The sequence below is a fragment of the Triticum aestivum genome, chromosome 4A, assembly GCF_018294505.1.
Source record: "Triticum aestivum cultivar Chinese Spring chromosome 4A, IWGSC CS RefSeq v2.1, whole genome shotgun sequence".
NCBI classification, from domain to species: Eukaryota; Viridiplantae; Streptophyta; class Magnoliopsida; order Poales; family Poaceae; genus Triticum; species Triticum aestivum.
In genome coordinates, this window is record NC_057803.1 from 13,343,189 (window position 1) to 13,365,009 (window position 21,821).

General features: G+C 44.5%; 1 protein-coding gene across 1 annotated transcript; it reads left to right on the forward strand.

Annotated features, from left to right (window-relative positions):
• The first annotated feature begins 14,908 nt into the window (after positions 1–14,908).
• On the forward strand, positions 14,909–21,247 carry LOC123084796 (uncharacterized). Its single transcript, XM_044506308.1, has 14 exons — positions 14,909–16,544; positions 16,679–16,930; positions 18,013–18,328; positions 18,397–18,545; positions 18,630–18,806; positions 18,882–19,007; positions 19,102–19,305; positions 19,377–19,672; positions 19,759–19,957; positions 20,041–20,157; positions 20,225–20,484; positions 20,580–20,655; positions 20,743–20,872; positions 20,969–21,247. The coding sequence occupies exons 2-14, from the start codon at positions 16,730–16,732 to the stop codon at positions 20,986–20,988; spliced, it is 2,271 nt and encodes a 756-aa protein (XP_044362243.1). The 5' UTR covers positions 14,909–16,544; positions 16,679–16,729; the 3' UTR covers positions 20,989–21,247.
• Positions 21,248–21,821: the final 574 nt, after the last annotated feature.

Sequence of the window (21,821 nt, forward strand, 5' to 3'; positions counted from 1 at the left end):
GCGATGAGGAGAGGATCCCGGGTAGGATTATGCTATGCGATGATACTTGGTGAACTTACCATCTACTCTCTTCTACATGTTGCAAGATGGAGGCTACCAGAAGTGTAGTCTTCGATGGGACTAGCTATCCTCCTCTTATTCTGGCATTCTACAGTTCAGTCCACCGATATGGCCCCATTTCATTGATACCAATGCATATGTAGTGTAGATCCTTGCTTGCGAGTACTTTGGATGAGTACTCACGGTTGCTTTCCTACTTATTTTTCCCCTTTTCCCGGTTACTGCAATCATATGATGGAGTCCAGGAGCCAGTGGATCTCGAGGATGATTCTACGTGGAGTTTGACTTCGAGGAGTAGTTAGGAGGTCCCAGGCAGGAGGCCTTGCCTTTTCGATCGTTGCTACATTTGTGCTAGCCTTCTTAAGACAAACTTATTTAACTTTTGTCTGTACTCAAATATTGTTGCTTCCGCTGACTCTTGTGCCTTCAAGCATTTGTATTCGAGCCTTCGAGGGCCCTGGATTGTAATAGAAAGCTTGTATTATTTTATTTTGTGTCTAGAGTTGTGTTGTGATATCTTCCCGTGAGTTCCTGATCTTGGTCGTACACATTTGCATGCATGATTAGTGTACAGTCAAATCGGGGGCGTCACAAGTTGGAACCAGAGCCGACTGCCTGTAGGAATCCCCCTTCCACACTCCTTGGCCGAAGTTGAGTCTAGTCGATGAAAACCATTTTACTAACATGGCTGTGCGGCCCATGGGCCCACGTCGCCATTGGGTGGTATTAGGATCTTTTATTCCTCGTCTATACTCTGGGACTCTATTATCTCTTCTATTCTGGTTAAATGAATTTTTATAAATCTAACATTAGGATCTCATGATCACTTTCACCCGGAGAGCACCTTATTACCGATGATCGTCTGCTGCACCAGAAGATTCCGAGGATACTCTATGATGTTCTCTTGACACTTTGTGTCGTCGCTTTTGCAATTCCCATCCATCGATAAACCTCTATGGATAACCATGTACACTTGTCATTCATACAATAATTCCCCGTTGATCTTGTTATTATAAGATACCTCGAAATTCTCTCTATTGTTCTGAGAATACTTTGTGCCCACTACCTTGCAGTTCTTTACCACATCAATACCCCTACGGATAATTCCTCGCACTTAGCGAGTATTCGCTCATCCCTGTTGGAAATATGCCCTAGAGGCAATAATAAAAGTATTATTATATTTCATTGTTCATGATAATTGTCTTTTATTCATGCTATAACTGTATTATCCGGAAATCGTAATACACGTGTGAATACTTAGACCACACTATGTCCCTGGTAAGCCTCTAGTTGACCAGCTCGTTGTGATCAACAGATAGTCATGGTTTCCTGACTATGGACATTGGATGTCGTTGATAACGGGATCACATCATTAGGAGAATGATGTGATGGACAAGACCCAATCCTAAGCATAGCATAAAAGATCGTATAGTTCGTTTTGCTAGAGCTTTGCAAGTGTCAAGTATCTCTTCCTTCGACCATGAGATCGTGTAACTCCCGGATACCGTAAGAGTGCCTTGGGTGTATCAAACGTCACAACGTAACTGGGTGACTATAAAGGTGCATTACAGGTATCTCCGAAAGTAGCTGTTGGGTTGACACGGATCGAGACTGGGATTTGTCACTCCGTATGACGGAGAGGTATCTCTGGGCCCACTCGGTAATGCATCATCATATTGAGCTCAATGTGACCAAGGTGTTGGACACGGGATCATGCATTACGGTACGAGTAAAGTGACTTGCCGGTAACGAGACTGAACAAGGTATTGGGATACCGACGATCGAGTCTCGGGCAAGTAACGTACCGATTGACAAAGGGAATTGCATACAGGGTTTGATCGAATCCTCGACATAGTGGTTCATCCGATGACAACATCGAGGATCATGTGGGAGCCATCATGGGTATCCAGATCCCGCTGATGGTTATTGACTGAGAGCGTCTCGGTCATGTCTGCATGTCTCCCGAACCCGTAGGGTCTACACACTTAAGGTTCGGTGACACTAGGGTTATGAAGATATGGATATGCAGAAACCCGAATGTTGTGCCGAGTCCCGGATGAGATCCCGGACGTCACGAGGAGTTCCGGAATGGTCCGGAGGTAAAGAATTATATATAGGAAGTGCTATTTCGGGCATCGGGACAAGTTTCGGGGTTATCGGTATTGTACCGGGACCACCGGAAGGGTCCCGGGGGTCCACCGGGTGGGGCCACCTGTCCCGGGGGGCCACATGGGCTGTAGGGGGTGCGCCTTGGCCGTCATGGGCCAAGGGCACCAGCCCCTATAGGCCCATGCGCCTAGGGTTTCCCCCTAGGAGGAGTCCTAGTGGTGGAAGGCACCCCTAGGTGCCTTGGGGGGGAGGGAAACCTCCCCTAGGCCGCCGCCCCCCCTAGTAGATCTCATCTACTAGGGCCGGCGCCCCCCCCCTTGGCACCCCTATATATAGTGGGGGAGAGGAGGGACTTCACACACCAGCCCCTGGCGCCTCCACCTCCCCCCGTTACGTCTCTCCCTCGTAGTCTCGGCGAAGCCCTGCTGCTGTGACGCCCTGCATCCACCACCACGCCGTCGTGCTGCTGGATCTTCATCAACCTCTCCTTCCCCTTGCTGGATCAAGAAGGAGGAGACGTCTCCCGTCCCGTACGTGTGTTGAACGCGGAGGTGCCGTCCGTTCGGCGCTGGTCATCGGTGATTTGGATCACGTCGAGTACGACTACATCATCACCTTGCAAGCTTCCGCACGCGATCTACAAGTGGTATGTAGATGCAAACTCTCTCCCTAGACTCGTTGCTTAGATGAACTCATAGATGGATCTTGGTGAAACCGTAGGAAAAATTTTAATTTTCTGCAACGTTCCCCAACAGTGGCATCATGAGCTAGGTCTATGCGTAGTTCTCTTTGCACGAGTAGAACACAACTTTGTTGTGGGCGTGGATTTTGTCATCTTACTTGCCTCTACTAGTCTTTTCTTGCTCAACGGTATTGTGGGATGAAGCGGCCCGGACCAACCTTACACGTACACTTACGTGAGACCGGTTCCACCGACTGACATGCACAAGTTGCATAAGGTGGCTGGCGGGTGTCTGTCTCTCCCACCTTAGTTGGAGCGGAATCGATGAACAGGGCCCTTATGAAGGGTAAATAGAAGTTGACAAAATCACGTTGTGGTAATTCGTAGGTAAGAAAACGTTCTTGCTAGAACCCAATTGCAGCCACGTAAAAGATGCAACAACAATTAGAGGACGTCTAACTTGTTTTTGCAGCGATTGATCATGTGATGTGATATGGCCAGAAGTTGTGATGAATGATGAATTGTGATGTATGAGATCATGTTCTTTGTAATAGGATTCACGACTTGCATGTCGATGAGTATGACAACCGGCAGGAGCCATAGGAGTTGTCATTATTTTTTGTATGACCTGCGTGTCATTGAATAACGTCATGTAAACTACTTTACTTTATTGCTAAACGTTAGTCATAGAAGTAGAAGTAGTCGTTGGCGTGACAACTTCATGAAGACACGATGATGGAGATCATGATGATGGAGATCATGGTGTCAAGCCGGTGACAAGATGATCATGGAGCCCCGAAGATGAAGATCAATGGAGCTATATGATATTGGCCATATCATGTCACAACTATATAATTGCATGTGATGTTTATTATGTATTATGCATCTTGTTTACTTAGGACGACGGTAGTAAATAAGATGATCCCTTATAAAATTTCAAGAAGTGTTCTCCCCTAACTGTGCACCGTTGCTACAGTTCGTCGTTTCTAAGCACCACGTGATGATCGGGTGTGATGGATTCTTACGTTCACATACAACGGGTGTAAGACAGTTTTACACAGCGAAAACACTTAGGGTTAACTTGACGAGCCTAGCATGTGCAGACATGGCCTCGGAACACGGAGACCGAAAGGTCGAACACGAGTCGTATGGAAGACACGATCAACATGAAAATGTTCACCGACGATGACTAGTCCGTCTCACGTGATGATCGGACACGGGCTAGTCGACTCGGATCGTGTAACACTTAGATGACTAAAGGGATGTCTAATCTAAGTGGGAGTTCATAATTTGATTAGAACTTTATTATCATGAACTTAGTCTACAACCTTTGCAAATATGTCTTGTAGATCAATGGCCAACGCTAATGTCAACATGAACTTCAACGCGTTCCTAGAGAAAACCAAGCTGAAAGATGATGGCAGCAACTATACGGACTGGGTCCGGAACCTGAGGATCATCCTCATAGCTGCCAGGAAACAATATGTCCTAGAAGGACCGCTAGGTGACGCTCCCGTCCCAGAGAACCAAGACATTATGAATGCTTGGCAGTCTCGTGCTGATGATTACTCCCTCGTTCAGTGCTGCATGCTTTACAGCTTAGAACCGGGGCTCCAAAAGCGTTTTGAGCATCACGGAGCATATGAGATGTTCGAAGAGCTGAAACTAGTTTTTCAAGCTCATGCCCGGGTCGAGAGATATGATGTCTCCGACAAGTTCTACAGTTGTAAGATGGAGGAGAACAGTTCTGTCAGTGAGCACATCCTGAAGATGTCTGGGTTGCACAACTGTATGACCCAGCTGAACATTAACCTCCCAGATGAGGCGGTCATTGACAGAATCCTCCAGTCGCTCCCACCAAGCTACAAGAGCTTTGTGATGAACTACAACATGCAGCGAATGGAAAAGACCATTCCTGAAGTGTTCTCGATGCTGAAGTCAGCAGAGGCTGAAATCAAGAAAGAACATCAAGTGTTGATGGTCAATAAGACCACTAAGTTCAAGAAGGGCAAGGGTAAGAAGAACTTCAAGAAGGACGGCAAAGATGTTGCCGCGCCTGGTAAGCCAGTTACCGGGAAGAAGTCAAAGAATGGACCCAAGCTTGAGACTGAGTGCTTTTATTGCAAGGGGAAGGGTCACTGGAAGCGGAACTGCCCCAAATACTTAGCGGATAAGAAGGCCGGCAACACCAAAGGTATATTTGATATACATGTGATTGATGTGTACCTTACCAGTACTCGTAGTAACTCCTGGGTATTTGATACCGGTGCCGTTGCTCATATTTGTAACTCACAGCAGGAGCTGCGGAATAAACGGAGACTGGCGAAGGACGAGGTGACGATGCGCGTCGGGAATGGTTCCAGAGTCGATGTGATCGCCGTCGGCACGCTGCCTCTACATTTACCTACGGGATTAGTTTTGAACCTTAATAATTGTTATTTAGTGCCAAGTTTGAGCATGAACATTGTATCTAGATCTCGTTTAATACGAGATGGCTACTCATTTAAGTCTGAGAATAATGGTTGTTCGATTTATATGAGAGATATGTTTTATGGTCATGCTCCGATGGTCAATGGTTTATTCTTAATGAATCTCGAGCGTAATATTACACATGTTCATAGTGTAGATGCCAAAAGATTTAAAGTTGATAACGATAGTCCCACATACTTGTGGCACTGCCGCCTTGGTCACATTGGTGTCAAGCGCATGAAGAAGCTCCATGCCGATGGACTTTTAGAGTCTCTTGATTATGAATCGTTTGACACGTGCGAACCATGCCTCTTAGGTAAAATGACCAAGACTCCGTTCTCCGGAACAATGGAGCGAGCAACCAACTTGTTGGAAATCATACATACCGATGTGTGCGGTCCAATGAGCGTTGAGGCTCGCGGAGGATATCGTTATGTTCTCACTCTCACAGATGACTTGAGTAGATATGGGTATGTCTACTTAATGAAACACAAGTCTGAGACCTTTGAAAAGTTCAAGGAATTTCAGAATGAGGTGGAGAATCAACGTGACCGAAAGATAAAATTCTTACGATCAGATCGTGGAGGAGAATACTTAAGTCACGAATTTGGTACACACTTAAAGAAATGTGGAATCGTTTCACAGCTCACGCCGCCTGGAACACCTCAGCGAAACGGTGTGTCCGAACGTCGTAATCGCACTCTATTGGATATGGTGCGGTCTATGATGTCTCTTACCGATTTACCGCTATCATTTTGGGGATACGCTCTAGAGACAGCTACATTCACTTTAAATAGGGCACCGTCTAAATCCGTTGAGACGACACCGTATGAATTATGGTTTGGAAAGAAACCTAAGCTGTCGTTTCTAAAAGTTTGGGGATGCGAAGCTTATGTCAAGAAACTTCAACCTGAAAAGCTCGAACCCAAGTCGGAAAAATGCGTATTCATAGGATACCCTAAGGAAACTGTAGGGTATACCTTCTACTTAAGATCCGAAGGCAAGATCTTTGTTGCCAAGAACGGATGCTTTCTGGAAAAAGAGTTTCTCTCGAAAGAAGTAAGTGGGAGGAAAGTAGAACTCGATGAAGTGCTACCTCTTGAGCGGGATAGTGACGCAGCACAGGAAACCGTTCCTGTGATGCCCACACCAACTGAAGAGGAAAACCATGATAATGATCAAGGTACTTCGGATCAAGTTACTGCTGAACTTCGTAGGTCCACAAGGACACGTTCCGGCACCAGAGTGGTACGGCAACCCTGTCCTGGAAATCATGTTGTTAGACAACAATGAACCTTCGAACTATGAAGAAGCAATGGCGGGCCCGGATTCCAACAAATGGCTTGAAGCCATGAAATCCGAGATAGAATCCATGTATGAAAACAAAGTATGGACTTTGACAGACTTGCCCGATGATCGGCGAGCGATAGAAAACAAATGGATCTTTAAGAAGAAGACGGACGCGGATGGTAATGTTACCATCTATAAAGCTCGACTTGTCGCTAAGGGTTATCGACAGGTTCAAGGGATTGACTACGACGAGACATTCTCTCCCGTAGCGAAGCTAAAGTCCGTCCGAATCATGTTAGCAATTGCCGCATACTATGATTATGAGATATGGCAGATGGACGTCAAAACAGCATTCCTTAACGGGCATCTTAAGGAAGAACTGTATATGATGCAGCCGGAAGGTTTTGTCGATCCTCGGAACGCTAACAAAGTATGCAAGCTCCAGCGATCCATTTATGGACTGGTGCAAGCATCTCGGAGTTGGAACATTCGCTTTGATGAGATGATCAAAGCGTTTGGGTTTATGCAGACTTATGGAGAAGCCTGCGTTTACAAGAAAGTGAGTGGGAGCTCTGTAGCATTTCTCATATTATATGTAGATGACATACTCCTGATGGGAAATAATATAGAATTTCTGGACAGCATTAAGGCCTACTTGAATAAGTGTTTTTCAATGAAGGACCTTGGAGAAGCTGCTTATATATTAGGCATCAAGATCTATAGAGATAGATCGAGACGCCTCATAGGTCTTTCACAAAGCACATACCTTGATAAGATTTTGAAGAGATTCAGAATGGATCAGTCCAAGAAGGGGTTCTTGCCTATGTTACAAGGTATGAGACTGAGCTCAGCTCAGTCACCGACCACGGCAAAAGATAAAGAAGAGATGAGTGTCATCCCCTATGCTTCAGCCATAGGATCTATTATGTATGCCATGCTGTGTACCAGACCCGATGTAAACCTTGCCGTAAGTTTGGTAGCAAGATACCAAAGTAATCCCGGCAAGGAACACTGGACAGCGGTCAAGAATATCCTGAAGTACCTGAAAAGGACAAAGGACATGTTTCTCGTTTATGGAGGAGACGAAGAGCTCGTCGTAAAGGGTTACGTCGACGCTAGCTTCGACTCAGATCTGGATGACTCTAAGTCACAAACCGGATACGTGTATATGTTGAATGGTGGAGCAGTAAGCTGGTGCAGCTGCAAGCAGAGCGTCGTGGCGGGATCTACGTGTGAAGCGGAGTACATGGCAGCCTCGGAGGCAGCACATGAAGCGATTTGGGTGAAGGAGTTCATCACCGACCTAGGAGTCATACCCAATGCGTCGGGGCCGATCAAACTCTTCTGTGACAACACTGGAGCTATTGCCCTCGCAAAGGAGCCCAGGTTTCACAAGAAGACCAGGCACATCAAGCGTCGTTTCAACTCCATCCGTGAAAATGTTCAAGATGGAGACATAGAGATTTGCAAAGTGCACACGGATCTGAATGTCGCAGATCCGCTGACTAAACCTCTCTCGCGTGCAAAACATGATCAACACCAGAACTCTATGGGTGTTCGATTCATCACAATGTAACTAGATTGGTGACTCTAGTGCAAGTGGGAGACTGTTGGAAATATGCCCTAGAGGCAATAATAAAAGTATTATTATATTTCATTGTTCATGATAATTGTCTTTTATTCATGCTATAACTGTATTATCCGGAAATCGTAATACACGTGTGAATACTTAGACCACACTATGTCCCTGGTAAGCCTCTAGTTGACCAGCTCGTTGTGATCAACAGATAGTCATGGTTTCCTGACTATGGACATTGGATGTCGTTGATAACGGGATCACATCATTAGGAGAATGATGTGATGGACAAGACCCAATCCTAAGCATAGCATAAAAGATCGTGTAGTTCGTTTTGCTAGAGCTTTGCAAGTGTCAAGTATCTCTTCCTTCGACCATGAGATCGTGTAACTCCCGGATACCGTAAGAGTGCCTTGGGTGTATCAAACGTCACAACGTAACTGGGTGACTATAAAGGTGCATTACAGGTATCTCCGAAAGTAGCTGTTGGGTTGACACGGATCGAGACTGGGATTTGTCACTCCGTATGACGGAGAGGTATCTCTGGGCCCACTCGGTAATGCATCATCATATTGAGCTCAATGTGACCAAGGTGTTGGACACGGGATCATGCATTACGGTACGAGTAAAGTGACTTGCCGGTAACGAGACTGAACAAGGTATTGGGATACCGACGATCGAGTCTCGGGCAAGTAACGTACCGATTGACAAAGGGAATTGCATACAGGGTTTGATCGAATCCTCGACATAGTGGTTCATCCGATGACAACATCGAGGAGCATGTGGGAGCCATCATGGGTATCCAGATCCCGCTGATGGTTATTGACTGAGAGCGTCTCGGTCATGTCTGCATGTCTCCCGAACCCGTAGGGTCTACACACTTAAGGTTCGGTGACGCTAGGGTTATGAAGATATGGATATGCAGAAACCCGAATGTTGTTCGGAGTCCCGGATGAGATCCCGGACGTCACGAGGAGTTCCGGAATGGTCCGGAGGTAAAGAATTATATATAGGAAGTGCTATTTCGGGCATCGGGACAAGTTTCGGGGTTATCGGTATTGTACCGGGACCACCGGAAGGGTCCCGGGGGTCCACCGGGTGGGGCCACCTGTCCCGGGGGGCCACATGGGCTGTAGGGGGTGCGCCTTGGCCATCATGGGCCAAGGGCACCAGCCCCTATAGGCCCATGCGCCTAGGGTTTCCCCCTAGGAGGAGTCCTAGTGGTGGAAGGCACCCCTAGGTGCCTTGGGGGGGAGGGAAACCTCCCCTAGGCCGCCGCCCCCCTAGTAGATCTCATCTACTAGGGCCGGCGCCCCCCCCTTGGCACCCCTATATATAGTGGGGGAGAGGAGGGACTTCACACACCAGCCCCTGGCGCCTCCACCTCCCCCCGTTACGTCTCTCCCTCGTAGTCTCGGCGAAGCCCTGCTGCTGTGACGCCCTGCATCCACCACCACGCCGTCGTGCTGCTGGATCTTCATCAACCTCTCCTTCCCCTTGCTGGATCAAGAAGGAGGAGACGTCTCCCGTCCCGTACGTGTGTTGAACGCGGAGGTGCCGTCCGTTCGGCGCTGGTCATCGGTGATTTGGATCACGTCGAGTACGACTACATCATCACCTTGCAAGCTTCCGCACGCGATCTACAAGTGGTATGTAGATGCAAACGCTCTCCCTAGACTCGTTGCTTAGATGAACTCATAGATGGATCTTGGTGAAACCGTAGGAAAAATTTTAATTTTCTGCAACGTTCCCCAACAATCCCCAGTTGTTCAGTTGTTTCACAAAAGTCTTCAATATACTATTCGATCCTCCGAAAATCCTTGGCATCTTATTGCTCTGCAATTACTTGTCTGCTTGCATTATGGATGTTTCCCATATGTCTAGCAATATTCATTAGTCTCCTATGACACCGTCATTTTGATCCTATTGATTCAACATGAGTGCGAATGCACGCCATCATCGGTTGATCCTTTTAAATTATCTTTCCGGCTCAGATGTCATTTTGAACATGAGCTGGTTATCGACCAATCAAATTGTCGTCGATTGTACCCCTAAGTCTATCCAACTTATTCATTCTTAATCAGACCATTGGCTCTTGATCCCTTGATTTGGAAATGATAATTCATTTGCATTTGATCTTTAAACTAGTCAGTTGTTTCTATAATCCGATGCCCTTTCGTTCCTTCTTCCTCTGATAGAGTACCGATACTCGCATCAGCTCAATTGTAGACCACAAGACCCCTTGTTGGATTATTATCCGACAGTGTCCTTCATATTCAATTACCTTGTGAGCCTTTCCATGGGTATATAATGCCTTTGGTAATTTGTATCCTCTGCTTTGATAACCATACTCTACTTTCGAGCTTGTATTATTTACTCCAAAGTTTCTGGTATATGTTCCTAAGATGCCCCGATGGGTTGAACCAACGCCTTCCCTAATGTGATAGCCTGGCTTATTAGGGATGATAGACTACTCATATCATAAGGAATTCCTTCTTTCCGGGAGCCCATTCGGACAGAACTCCAAAGTTAAGCGTGCTCAGCTTGGAGTAGTGTCAGGATGGGTGACCGACCGAGAAGTTGCTCCCGGGTGCGCACGAGTGAGGACAAAGTGCGCAGAAAAGACTAGTATTGATCTGTGGGGCCAGTCTAGATCCCGCCAGGAGTAACGACCACCGGCGGGTGTGTCCGGGGTGTTACAAGTTGGTATCAGAGCCGACCCTCGCGGTTACACGGATGGTTGCGGACAGGTGCGTGGTCATGTTGTTCATGACGTTTGTGACCCGTCGTGGCACCCGACATGGCACATGTACCGGACTGGAAGCACAGACGTTTGTGCCAAGAGGGAACGTTCCTGTGGCCCGACGAGGACGTCGGTTCCTCTGAGTGGGGGTGTATGTGATAGTTTGGCTTATTAGGGATGATAGACTACTCATATCATAAGGAATTCCTTCTTTCCGGGAGCCCATACGGACAGAACTCCAAAGTTAAGCGTGCTCAGCTTGGAGTAGTGTCAGGATGGGTGACCGACCGGGAAGTTGCTCCCGGGTGCGCACGAGTGAGGACAAAGTGCGCAAAAAAGACTAGTATTGATCTGTGGGGCCAATCTAGATCCCACCAGGAGTAACGACCACCGGCGGGTGTGTCCGGGGCGTTACACCTAATCTATGTGAACCCAAAAGATTTCACGGGTCATACTTATCTGGTATTGCACCAGGTAAAACTTTCAACAACTAATGTCATTTTCGAAATACGAGAGGTGAATGGAAGGTTATGCACTGAGGAAGTGGGAGTCGACCTTGAACCTTTGTGTTCATGCCCATGGACACAATGTAGATCCTATCATGGAAGCTTCTTGTAATAATAACTATTTCCTTGATATAATATCCTTTGGTATCGGTGAATTGATCCATTGCAATCGTGGTTTTGACCATATGTTCTTTTTTGATCCCATTTCTCGGGCAAGTTTAATCACTTGTCTTCTGTGGATCAATACACCAGTCCAACCTTTACTTTGATCTTTTGCCAAGTATAACACCCTGGTATCTCGAGATTATCACGAAACTGCATAACTTCTTATGAGTTCTCCATCAAGTACTACATTATTACTGATTCCATTTTTTCACGGGCTTTGAGTCATTAAACACTCAAGGACACGTATAACTGAATCGAGTTCGCATCGCGATTAAACAACTATTAGTAATCTTCTTTACTTACGAGTTTGTACTCAATCACGTCATTTCTAGCCTGATCGGCTATATCATTATCATGCTAAATTTTAACTGTGCTACTTGGTCCTTCTTCCCGGAGCACAATTTTCGATGATGAGATAAGCTTACGTCGACTTTCCTCATCATATCATTTCGCCTTCAACCGCAAGCTTGATTTCGAGTTTGTGTCCTAACCATGGTTCCAATAACCTTCTGCTTCATCATTCCTTTGACTTGTTGTTGTCACTGATTGATTGCATCTTCATGAAATCTCTCAACAAATGTGTCGTGATCATCATCAACCTAATGAGCTCTTCCATGATATCAATTGAATTCATGATGAGTAATACCATCCTTGCCCTCGATGATTTGTGTTATCATCGGCCACTTGATTGCCTTCCCTCCAACACAAACTTGATTGTGTTTTGTGCTATAACTTGAGATCCTTGCTATCCAGAATTTGTTCTTCTTTACCTTGGAATATTACCACCTTTTATGTCAAGAATGTCGTGGGAATTTCACCATCTCTCGAAATTTCTTGGTACAAGTGATACTTATCAACATCACCATTCTTTTCTTGGTCCCCTTTTTGTTTCTAACTGGGATACCAACAAGTGAACGGTGATGTTTGGATTATATACTTCTAGCAACCCTATAGCTTTGAAGTTAATTGTCGATAGTTTAATCTTAGACTATTGGTTATTGAATCACCATTCTAACATTGATCATGCTACCAGAGCCAATATTTTGGGTGCACCTTTCAACCAATGTTTAATTGTGTAGGTTTTCCTCGAGCATATATCATTATATCGATTGACCTGTCAAATGGTATCTCCTTGTTCACCTATTTGTGGAAATCCATCTTTTTGGAAATCTCGATGGATTGTTGCAGTGTCCATCAGCCACCTCCTCATCCTCTCCTTGGTTTAATGATGAACTCTTGTTTCAGAACTTGCTTCCATAGTTCATTTCCCGAGAATCTTACAATGACATCCCGTCAAATTGTGTTTCACCTTTGCTTCTCAGGCATCCTGAGTCTGAGGTATCCAGACACCAATCAGTTCTAAATCTCGGTCAGATATGATGGTTCGAACATATATCCAAGAGTTATAACATTGGTCTTTATATGACCCGGTAAGGTGATGTCATTCCTAGCACACCTGGCTGGAGGCCCTGTTGTCATAGTTTCCTTTTTAGCAAGGTTAACCATTCTTTCATGAGGAAATTGTAAGACTTATTTTATAAGTTGTTCCTAATGAATCCTCTAAGTATCCAAAGTCTGACCTTTGCTTGAAGACCATGCCAATGCTATCTCAAAGCATGTCTGTGGTGCTCCGATTTTCAATAAAAACATTTGAAGCACAATGCTGAATTTTCTTTATCAATTATCCTAACACCGTTGTATGGGTAATGCCATGAAAATTCTTTCCCATTACCAAAATTGTTTTCTACTTTCTATCATGTCATGAATATCATGCTCTGCTTGTCCTTGGGAAGGATATACCCCTGAAATATGTGTTTAAACACATTTTCCTTTCCATTGTTTTGTTTAATCAGATAATCACATTTTCCTTTCCATTGTCTCGTTTAACCTTTCTCGTGGTTGATATGATCTAAGCAGTAATGATTCGCTGCTTGTGTAAACACCTTGGTGTACAACCTTGTCAGTAAGACTGTGTTAATATTGTTGATGACATTTCGGTAACCACCGACGGACGAGAACTTTGTCTATTGGTCCGCCTCGTTCAATGAGCAGGAAAATGGTTCTCTTCGTCCCTCGCCCTTGTTACAATGTTGTTGTCGACATAACTGACGGGCTATCCTCTGACATGTCTTGCGCACATGTTTGTGCAAGGTGTCACCGATCCTCATACTTTTAACCCACATGGTGGGCCAGAACCCACAGTTCCACATGATTGAAACCTGACTCTCCTGTACACCCTGTGGCCAAAGTTATTCCTCGAGCCTCGCTACGTATGTAATTGACGGGTCACCTTCCTAGTGATATATTCTGGTATCAGACGCAATACTTATTCTCGTTGCCCTAAAACCCCTTCACCTTCTAATTAGGCATTGAACGATTTCCTATCCGTTTAAAACTACTCATGCTACGTTCTTACCTTGCTCTCGATACCTTCTTAAGTTTCAATTCGAGGGGTACTTATACTTCTTCCCCTGAGTTAACTGTTAGATGCTCGATCTTGTCAGAATCCATCCCTATAGAGTTTTTCACTTCTTACCCTTTCGTAAGTATGGTGAAGATCCTAAAGGAAGGACGACGACTTCATCCTGATAACCTGAAGCAGAGAAACGAAGACATCAATGTAATGGATCGACCTCTTCGAGAAGAGCAACTAGGACCGAGAAGAATCGTTAGGATTTAGTAACCAGACCTTTCCCCTTACCCCACCTCTTAAATCTCGGGACAATATTTCTTGTAGTGGAGGAGAATTGTGACACCCGGATAGTTAAGGTATAGTGAACCTCCGTTAATGATGCCTCGTCACCTCGGTTACTGTTGATAAACTCGTGTCAGATCGAAACCCAGTCCGAATTTCAAATCTTAAAGTAAAACCAAACAACAAAAGTTTTCAAACAATAAAAGAAAAATGTTCGGGTTGTGACAATTATTGCATAGGTAGATTTGTTGAAGAACCCATATTTAAATAAGATATTTAAATGCATGATAGTAGATAAAACCGTGGCAAAACAATTATTTAAATGCAAATACTAAACAAATTTGAAACTAATTCATTTGGTCACCAAGTTTGTTGAGGAAGTGGCCTATGTTATTATGATAATTTAGAAGCTGGGGCTATATTTTTGTAAAACGGTTTGGTGACTAAAATAAATAAAATAGAGAGAAAAATGAACAAAAGACAAAACAAAATAAACCCTCCCTCTCTTCCCTGGGCCACGGCCCAACCGGCCGCTCACTAGGCCGACCCATTACCCCGCTCTCCCTGGCCATATGGCCTCCCCACGCCGACCGAACCCTAGCGACCCCTCCCCACTTCCCCACGTACCCCACTCCCCCGTTTCACTCCTCTCCCTCGTCACCCCCTCCACGATCCCAATCTGGATCGGGACCCCGCTTCCCCGACGCCGCGCCCGACCCGCCTGCCATGGAGGCCCCCTGCGCCCGCAGCTTCACCCCCAGCAGGCTGCCGCCTCGCGCCATCCCCGTCTTCGCTCATCCTCAACCGCGGCCACGCCTGAAGCCCGTAGTCCCCGCCCCCGCTTCTCCTTCCTCGACCGGCTCCTCCACCGGACTCCGTCGAGCCTGGCCGCCCCCGTTCCCCTACAAACGCCCGTGAGCACGCCGCCTGCTTTCCCCTTCTCTTCCCTTGGGTCGTCGCGGTCCCCGCCGATCTCGCCCGCGGTTGAAGCGCTCCGGCCGCGTCCGATGCGCGCTCACCGCGCCACGCCTGCACTCCGCCCCTCGCCATGCACCCGCATGCCCTGCGCGTTCACCATCGCCCCGCTCGCACCCTCACGTGCTGCGGTTGCTGCCTTGCCCTACCTCTGTAAATTGCTGCTGCTACCGTCGCCTTCCTCGATGTCCTTCCGGCCGCGCTCGCAGCCCCGCGCGCCGCACACGTTGGCCCCTGGGCCTGCGCGCGTCGACCGCGTCCTTCCCACTCTTAGTGCCAGCTCCGTTATGCCGGCGCCGGCGCCGCCCCGCTGCCTCTGCTGCCGCTGTGGCCCGCTTCCTGCTTCCACTCACCGCCGCAGCCGGTTGCCTTTCGCCGTAGCCTGCCTCCGGCCGGCAACACCTTGGCCGGGTCCCCCACCCGTAGACACGCCGGCCAACACCCGCAAACCCGCCCCGGAACCTCCCCTGTACCACTGACCACAGAGGGCCCACCCATAGAATGTTTTAATAAAAAAGGAATTAAAAAATAATAATGAATAATAATTCATTAATTAATTAACTAATTAATTAGTGAATTATTTAAGTTAATTAACTCAGTTAGTGATCTAATTAATTAGTTAGTTTATTTAAACAGTAATTAAATTAGTTAAACCCAAATCTTTCCCTACTAATAAAGCACGGAGTGCTTCTGCCCGTACGTCGTCGGCACTTTTGCAAAAAAGACCCTCTATTTCTTAGTATTCAACCCGCGGTCCTTGTGCTAAAACAACCCGAAGCGTTACGTGAGATAAAAAAAATAAAAAGGGGATCCTGCCTCCTCCGATCAGATCTCCACCTCCATCGCGCCTCGCCCCGCCTCAAGGCGCGTCGCCGTCCACCACCGTGTGCCGCTGGTCGCCGCCGCCCACCCGGCCGGTGCGCCCTACCCCATGTTCCCCAACACCCGCGGCCTTCCACCGGGGACCGGAGGTTGGCGCCGGCGGGCTCGTGGACGGGGATGGAGAGGGCTGGTGGCAATCCGGCGTGACAAGAAAGTTGTTGCGGCGCCGGCCGACCAGCTCCGTCTCCGCGATTCCATGGACGGCGGTGACGTCGTCGCGGGGGCGGCCTGCTGGGAGGGCGAGTGGCTGCGCGCGTAGGCCGTGGCGATGATGCCGCGGGTCGAGGCGCTTGCCGCCGACCGCGCGCGGCTGGAGGCCGTCAACGCGCTGCAGCACGAGTCCTGGCCCCTGGGAGGCCCGCGACGTTCGCCTCCAGTGGCGCCTCCTCAAGGTGACCCCTCCGCTCCATCCACTCCCTCCTCTTTATCCTAGGATTTCGATCGGCTCCTCACTGATGCTAGTGACTAGCATGTGCGTCGCGCTGTGCTCGCGCGCGAGACCGTGCCTAATTTGGAAAGATTGCAGACCGTGTCCTTGTCGAACGAAATTCACCGTGTCCTTGTCGAACAAAATTCAATGGAGTGTCTAGTCCGGATTGTTGCTTTCTGCTATATAAGAGGACGGAAGAGTAGTCGGCCAGAATCTCCATCAGATCAATTTTGGACGAAATATCCAATGTCTTCGCCAAGTTCGCCGGAGGAAGAAGCGTCGAGTTTGCCGGAGGAACAACAACATCCGTCGAGCACTCCAATGTCGCCTGCGGCGGCTACACCAGAGGTATGTTTGTGCCCTGTTTGATTAATTTTTCTGTCCCCTGTCTCGCTCGCGAGCCCGTCCGCGGCGACTGTTGCTGCTCGCGAGCTCGTGCGCGTCCCTGCTGCTGCCGCTGCTTGCTTATTCCCCGTGCGCGGTGACTCCCTGCTGCTGCTGCTGCTCGCTCGTGCAACGTGCGCGGCGACTGTTGCTGCTCGCGCGCTCGTGCGCGTCCCTGCTGCTGCCCTCTCTAGCTAGCCGAATCACTCTGAAGCTGTGAACCTAACGCGTGTGTTCTGAAACTTCTGAACTGCATGCTTGAAAGATCATCTTGTCCTGAAAAAATTTGCTTGCTTGTCACTGTTTGAACTGGTTATTCCTCAGTTATAGTGCTTGATGGATTCTGTAATAGCCTTACTCATATAGTACCAACGAAATACAATTGCAGCCAGATATCTGTTTGGTCATTCTTCAGTTATAGTGGTACTAATGAAATCCAATTGCTTAGTCATCTATTAGCTTTGCAGTGGCATACACATGAATAGATATCTCAGCGTGTACTACAAACATCTTATGTTGGATATATGTGTGCTTTTCAACATATATTTGAAGTGTAACCAGTCTTTCGCAGTTGGATGTATTCTGAACATATGACTTTATCTTCTGAACCCATGGTTACTTACTGAACATAACTGAAAGTATATATAATGTACTGTACTTTCAGTAAAATAGATGCCAATATCATTACCTTTTTCAGTTAGGGGGTAGTATGGATTCACTTTGGTATAAATCTGATTGATAGGTACTGCCAAATGATTGTTATATAATCATTCAACCATGTATTTATAAGCTACAAATCCACATTTGAGATTGGTCTGAATCTGAAATATTCTACCAACAAACTAACGGTTCGAGGCTTACCTTTTATTTGTGTTGTAACTGCAGAAAAAATCTGATTGATAGGTACTGCCAAATGATTGTTATATAATCATTCAACCATGTATTTATAAGCTACAAATCCACATTTGAGATTGGTCTGAATCTGAAATATTCTACCAACAAACTAACGGTTCGAGGCTTACCTTTTATTTGTGTTGTAACTGCAGAAAACAGATGACATCGCTGAACTGAAGATTACAGAGGATTTGGATAACCGACCTTCAAAAAAAGCAAAAATTGCGGAATTAGGTGTTCTGGAGCCATCACCAATGTCGCCAACTATATCAGCATCTACACCAATTTCTGGATGTTTTGAATCCATTGTGCTGGAATCAGATATTCAGATAGATCATGATCCATTGCCATCTCCTCCATCCCCATCTAGCTCAACATTTTCTTCTGTTTTCTCATTACATGATGTCAAGGAACTAGATTCAAATAAAGAGATCAAAGTTGATGAGACATATGATTATCTCCCACAAGGTATTTTTTTGATTTATTATTTGTACTTTTGTATTCAATAAATTCTTAACTTATTGTGTTTTTTGCAGAATATGAATTAACCGACCATGATCTATGTGCACATATAGCAATAGAATCATCTTTAAGTAAAGAATTGTTGGTTCAGATAGATGGAAGTTCTGTGAGACAAAATCAATTGATGTGTCTGCTAGATAAAAACGAGTGGTTAAATGATGATGTAAGTATACACTTACTCAAACAGGAACGAGTTTCTAAACACTAATATTTATTAGTAATGTATTTTTCTAAATCTTAACTTCAGGTGATCTATGCATATATATGTTGTTTAAAGGACCAAATTCATGTACAGAATGACAATAAAGTATATTTTGAGAGTCCTTTTGTTACCTCACTATTAAAACGGGATGGTAACCTCGGCATACAAGAAGATAGTTCCTTTATGACAAAGATTGTCAAAAAAAATATGGAGCATGACATGGTAATATACATATCCGTAACTTTCTTGATTATGTTTCATTCATTTTTATTTTTTCCCTAATTATCTTTATTACAGATAGAACTTCCAATAAATACCGGCAACACGCATTGGTATTTAGCTATTGTGAATACAAAAAAGCGTGAGATTCAAGTGTTGGACTCATTGTGCTGGAAGTTTGACCGAGAGGACCTTGCTATTACGGTTAGTTACAACACCAATTTTAATCCTACGTGTAAATGATATAAATTCATATTTCGTTAATGTCTATCATTTCTGAACACCAAATCTCTTTTAGCTACGAGGAGTACAATTTCATTTGGAACTTCTTAAAAGTCAGAACTTGATTAAGGATGATTGGAAAGACGTTGATCTTACTGAATGGAAGATCACAGAACAATTACAATATCCAATTCAAAAAGACAGTACTTATTGCGGTTTATTTATGGTCAAATTTATGGAATATTTCACCGGATGTACACTATCCTGCCCAATTACACAGGTATATATCTTTTGTCTTTGGTAAAAGTATGTTATTTTTAAAATGTACTAATAATAGTTCATTTTGCACAGGAAATGATTACTTCTTTTAGGTTTAAGTTAGCCAGCATACTATTATGTTGGAAAACAAATACTGCATCAATGACTACGATCGTTGAAGAAAGTGACGATGACAACAAGGGAGATCCTGATGATGTTCAAATATTGGAAAGTGTAGATGATATTAAAAAAACAAAACAAAAAATCCCATTATCTGTTGAAAATAAATACAGATCACTAATATCTATTCTTTCTAATATGAGCTTACATGAGTTAACAGGTGCACTCTGTAACTTCATTAAATCAATCAAATACACCGAGATTTTAGAGTAAGTCCTTTTAAATTAGTAGTGCAGTTGTACAATATCTTACTTATTTATTTATGGTTTATTTACGTAATTTGGAACACTGTCAGGAAAGTATGGATACAAAGTTCAAAGCCGTATCCAATTAGCTTGTCTCTCAGAAAGCTACAAGGAATGCTAAATGATGATTTACCCATGGACCGAGATTGCTTTAATTTGGTCGTACGGATGATTATGTTTGATGACATCCAAATGGCACAAAAAACAAAACAATTGATAACGAAGCATTATGTTGACATGAAATTTTGGGTATGTTTTTATATTCATTATTTACTTTTTCCTATATTCTAATTTTTAATCACCTTTCTAAACCAATTATGTTTGTGTTCTAGATGACTACCGATTTTGGACGACACCCAGAATTTCGCAAAAAGTTAGATGTGGACCAACTAGCAAATTCTGTTCGCAGTTGGCCTGGTATCAAATATAATGTTTCAACATGCAAATCGGTAAGAGCACTTCTGTATACTTTAGACCGCAATTTTTTTATTGCATCTAATATGTAGTCTATTTCAGATTCATATTCCAGTACAATCCAACGGTGATTTCATTCTATTCACATTGGACAAAGATACCAGAACAGTCTACATTTTGGACCCTACTCCTATTAATCCCATGTACCAATACAACCCACTCGCAAAATATGTGGAAAAAATTATATGGATTGCCAAGCACTTACCGAAAGCAATGTCAAAAGCATGCCCTGGATCTAGATGGAACGGAAATATTCTTCTATGGCATCAAAAAATCCTAGATGATATTCCAGTTTACAACAGGTATTTTTCAAGAGATGAGTACTATATACTGAGTATTTTTTGTTTTTATTATGTATGCAATATTAATTACTAACATATATACTCTTATATACAAGGGAAATGTCCGGTTATCTTATTCCCATGTTCATGTCCACATGGGAAGATGAAAAACCACATTTGCCATTTTTAAAGGTAAATATCACGACCATACAGATCATAAATATTATAATTACAAATTTGATTCTAATTTCATTCATTTACAAAAATATGGATGTATAGGATGGATATGAACTCAGAAAACTAATTTTGGGCCAACTGCTAACATTCAAGGACAATGAATGTGAAGATAACATGCCCGCCGGTGTACTTGAATTCATCAGTTGTATCAGGAAAATCCAATATAAAACTGGTATGTAAAATAGTATGATTAGTAAGATTACATAATAACAAATTCTTTTCACAAGATTGATTACTTAGTTGTGCTAACTTCAATTTGCTCAAACAGGACGTGCGTGCTATTTCTGAAAAAAGAAGCTTCTCTGTTGGCCAGCATCCACGGCGGTAGTTTCATATATCCAGCAAATGAAGGGCGCCTCATAATTCATTGGATATAGAGTAGTTGGGTCAATTACATATAGTTGGTTGTAAATGACTTTCAGTTTCTAGCTTATAACGAAATCTAAACATGTACTCTTTAACAGTATCATGTTCATGATGGTGGACATATGTATTGGTTGAAATTATCAAGTTGATTACTAGCAGTTGCAGTGCTCTTATTATTTTATTTCCACAAATATGATCCCATCAATCTTCCTGCTGGTTTGTGTGTTGCTTCCGCTGGATGATGCTCCGTTGAGAATACTGTGGCCATTGAACTTTTGTTTAAACCCCGCGAAGCTTGTTGCAAATTATCAAGTGTCTACACTTTATGTGAGTTGGTATTTGCAAACTGAATTTTTAGATGATTGGCGGCAAATGCAATGTGCTGGGAAATGATAACGTTTCTTGCTGCCTGAAGGTTCTACGGTTTTGCTAGGAAAGAACCACCTACACATTAATAATTACCGCATGCAAATTCATCGAAGGTATCGATAAACTCATTCTTGATTTGGATCTTTATAGTAATGCAACAGAAAAAAGTAAACCAACTTAGAACAAATCTCAAAGCATACTCAGTTTGGACGCCCAGACAGAAAAAATAAATTTATAACAAATCTTAAAACATAAGAAGAGAAAAATACAATCAGAAGCATACACCAACTTGGACTCGGACATGGAAAACATACGCCAACTTGGACTCGGTCGGACATCTTTCCAAGCAAACAACCAACTATCTGTAGAAAAATTCGACATAATAA

What these genes read in the sequence shown, in the direction of transcription:
- LOC123084796 (XM_044506308.1), top strand. Translation starts at nt 16,730, where the DNA reads ATGGAGTGTCTAGTCCGGATTGTTGCTTTCTGCTATATAAGAGGACGG. An exon ending in CTGCGGCGGCTACACCAGAG is followed by an intron (nt 16,931 to 18,012) that starts GTATGTTTGTGC and finishes TTGTAACTGCAG; the next exon opens with AAAACAGATGACATCGCTGA. An exon ending in ATGTTTCAACATGCAAATCG is followed by an intron (nt 20,158 to 20,224) that starts GTAAGAGCACTT and finishes AGTCTATTTCAG; the next exon opens with ATTCATATTCCAGTACAATC.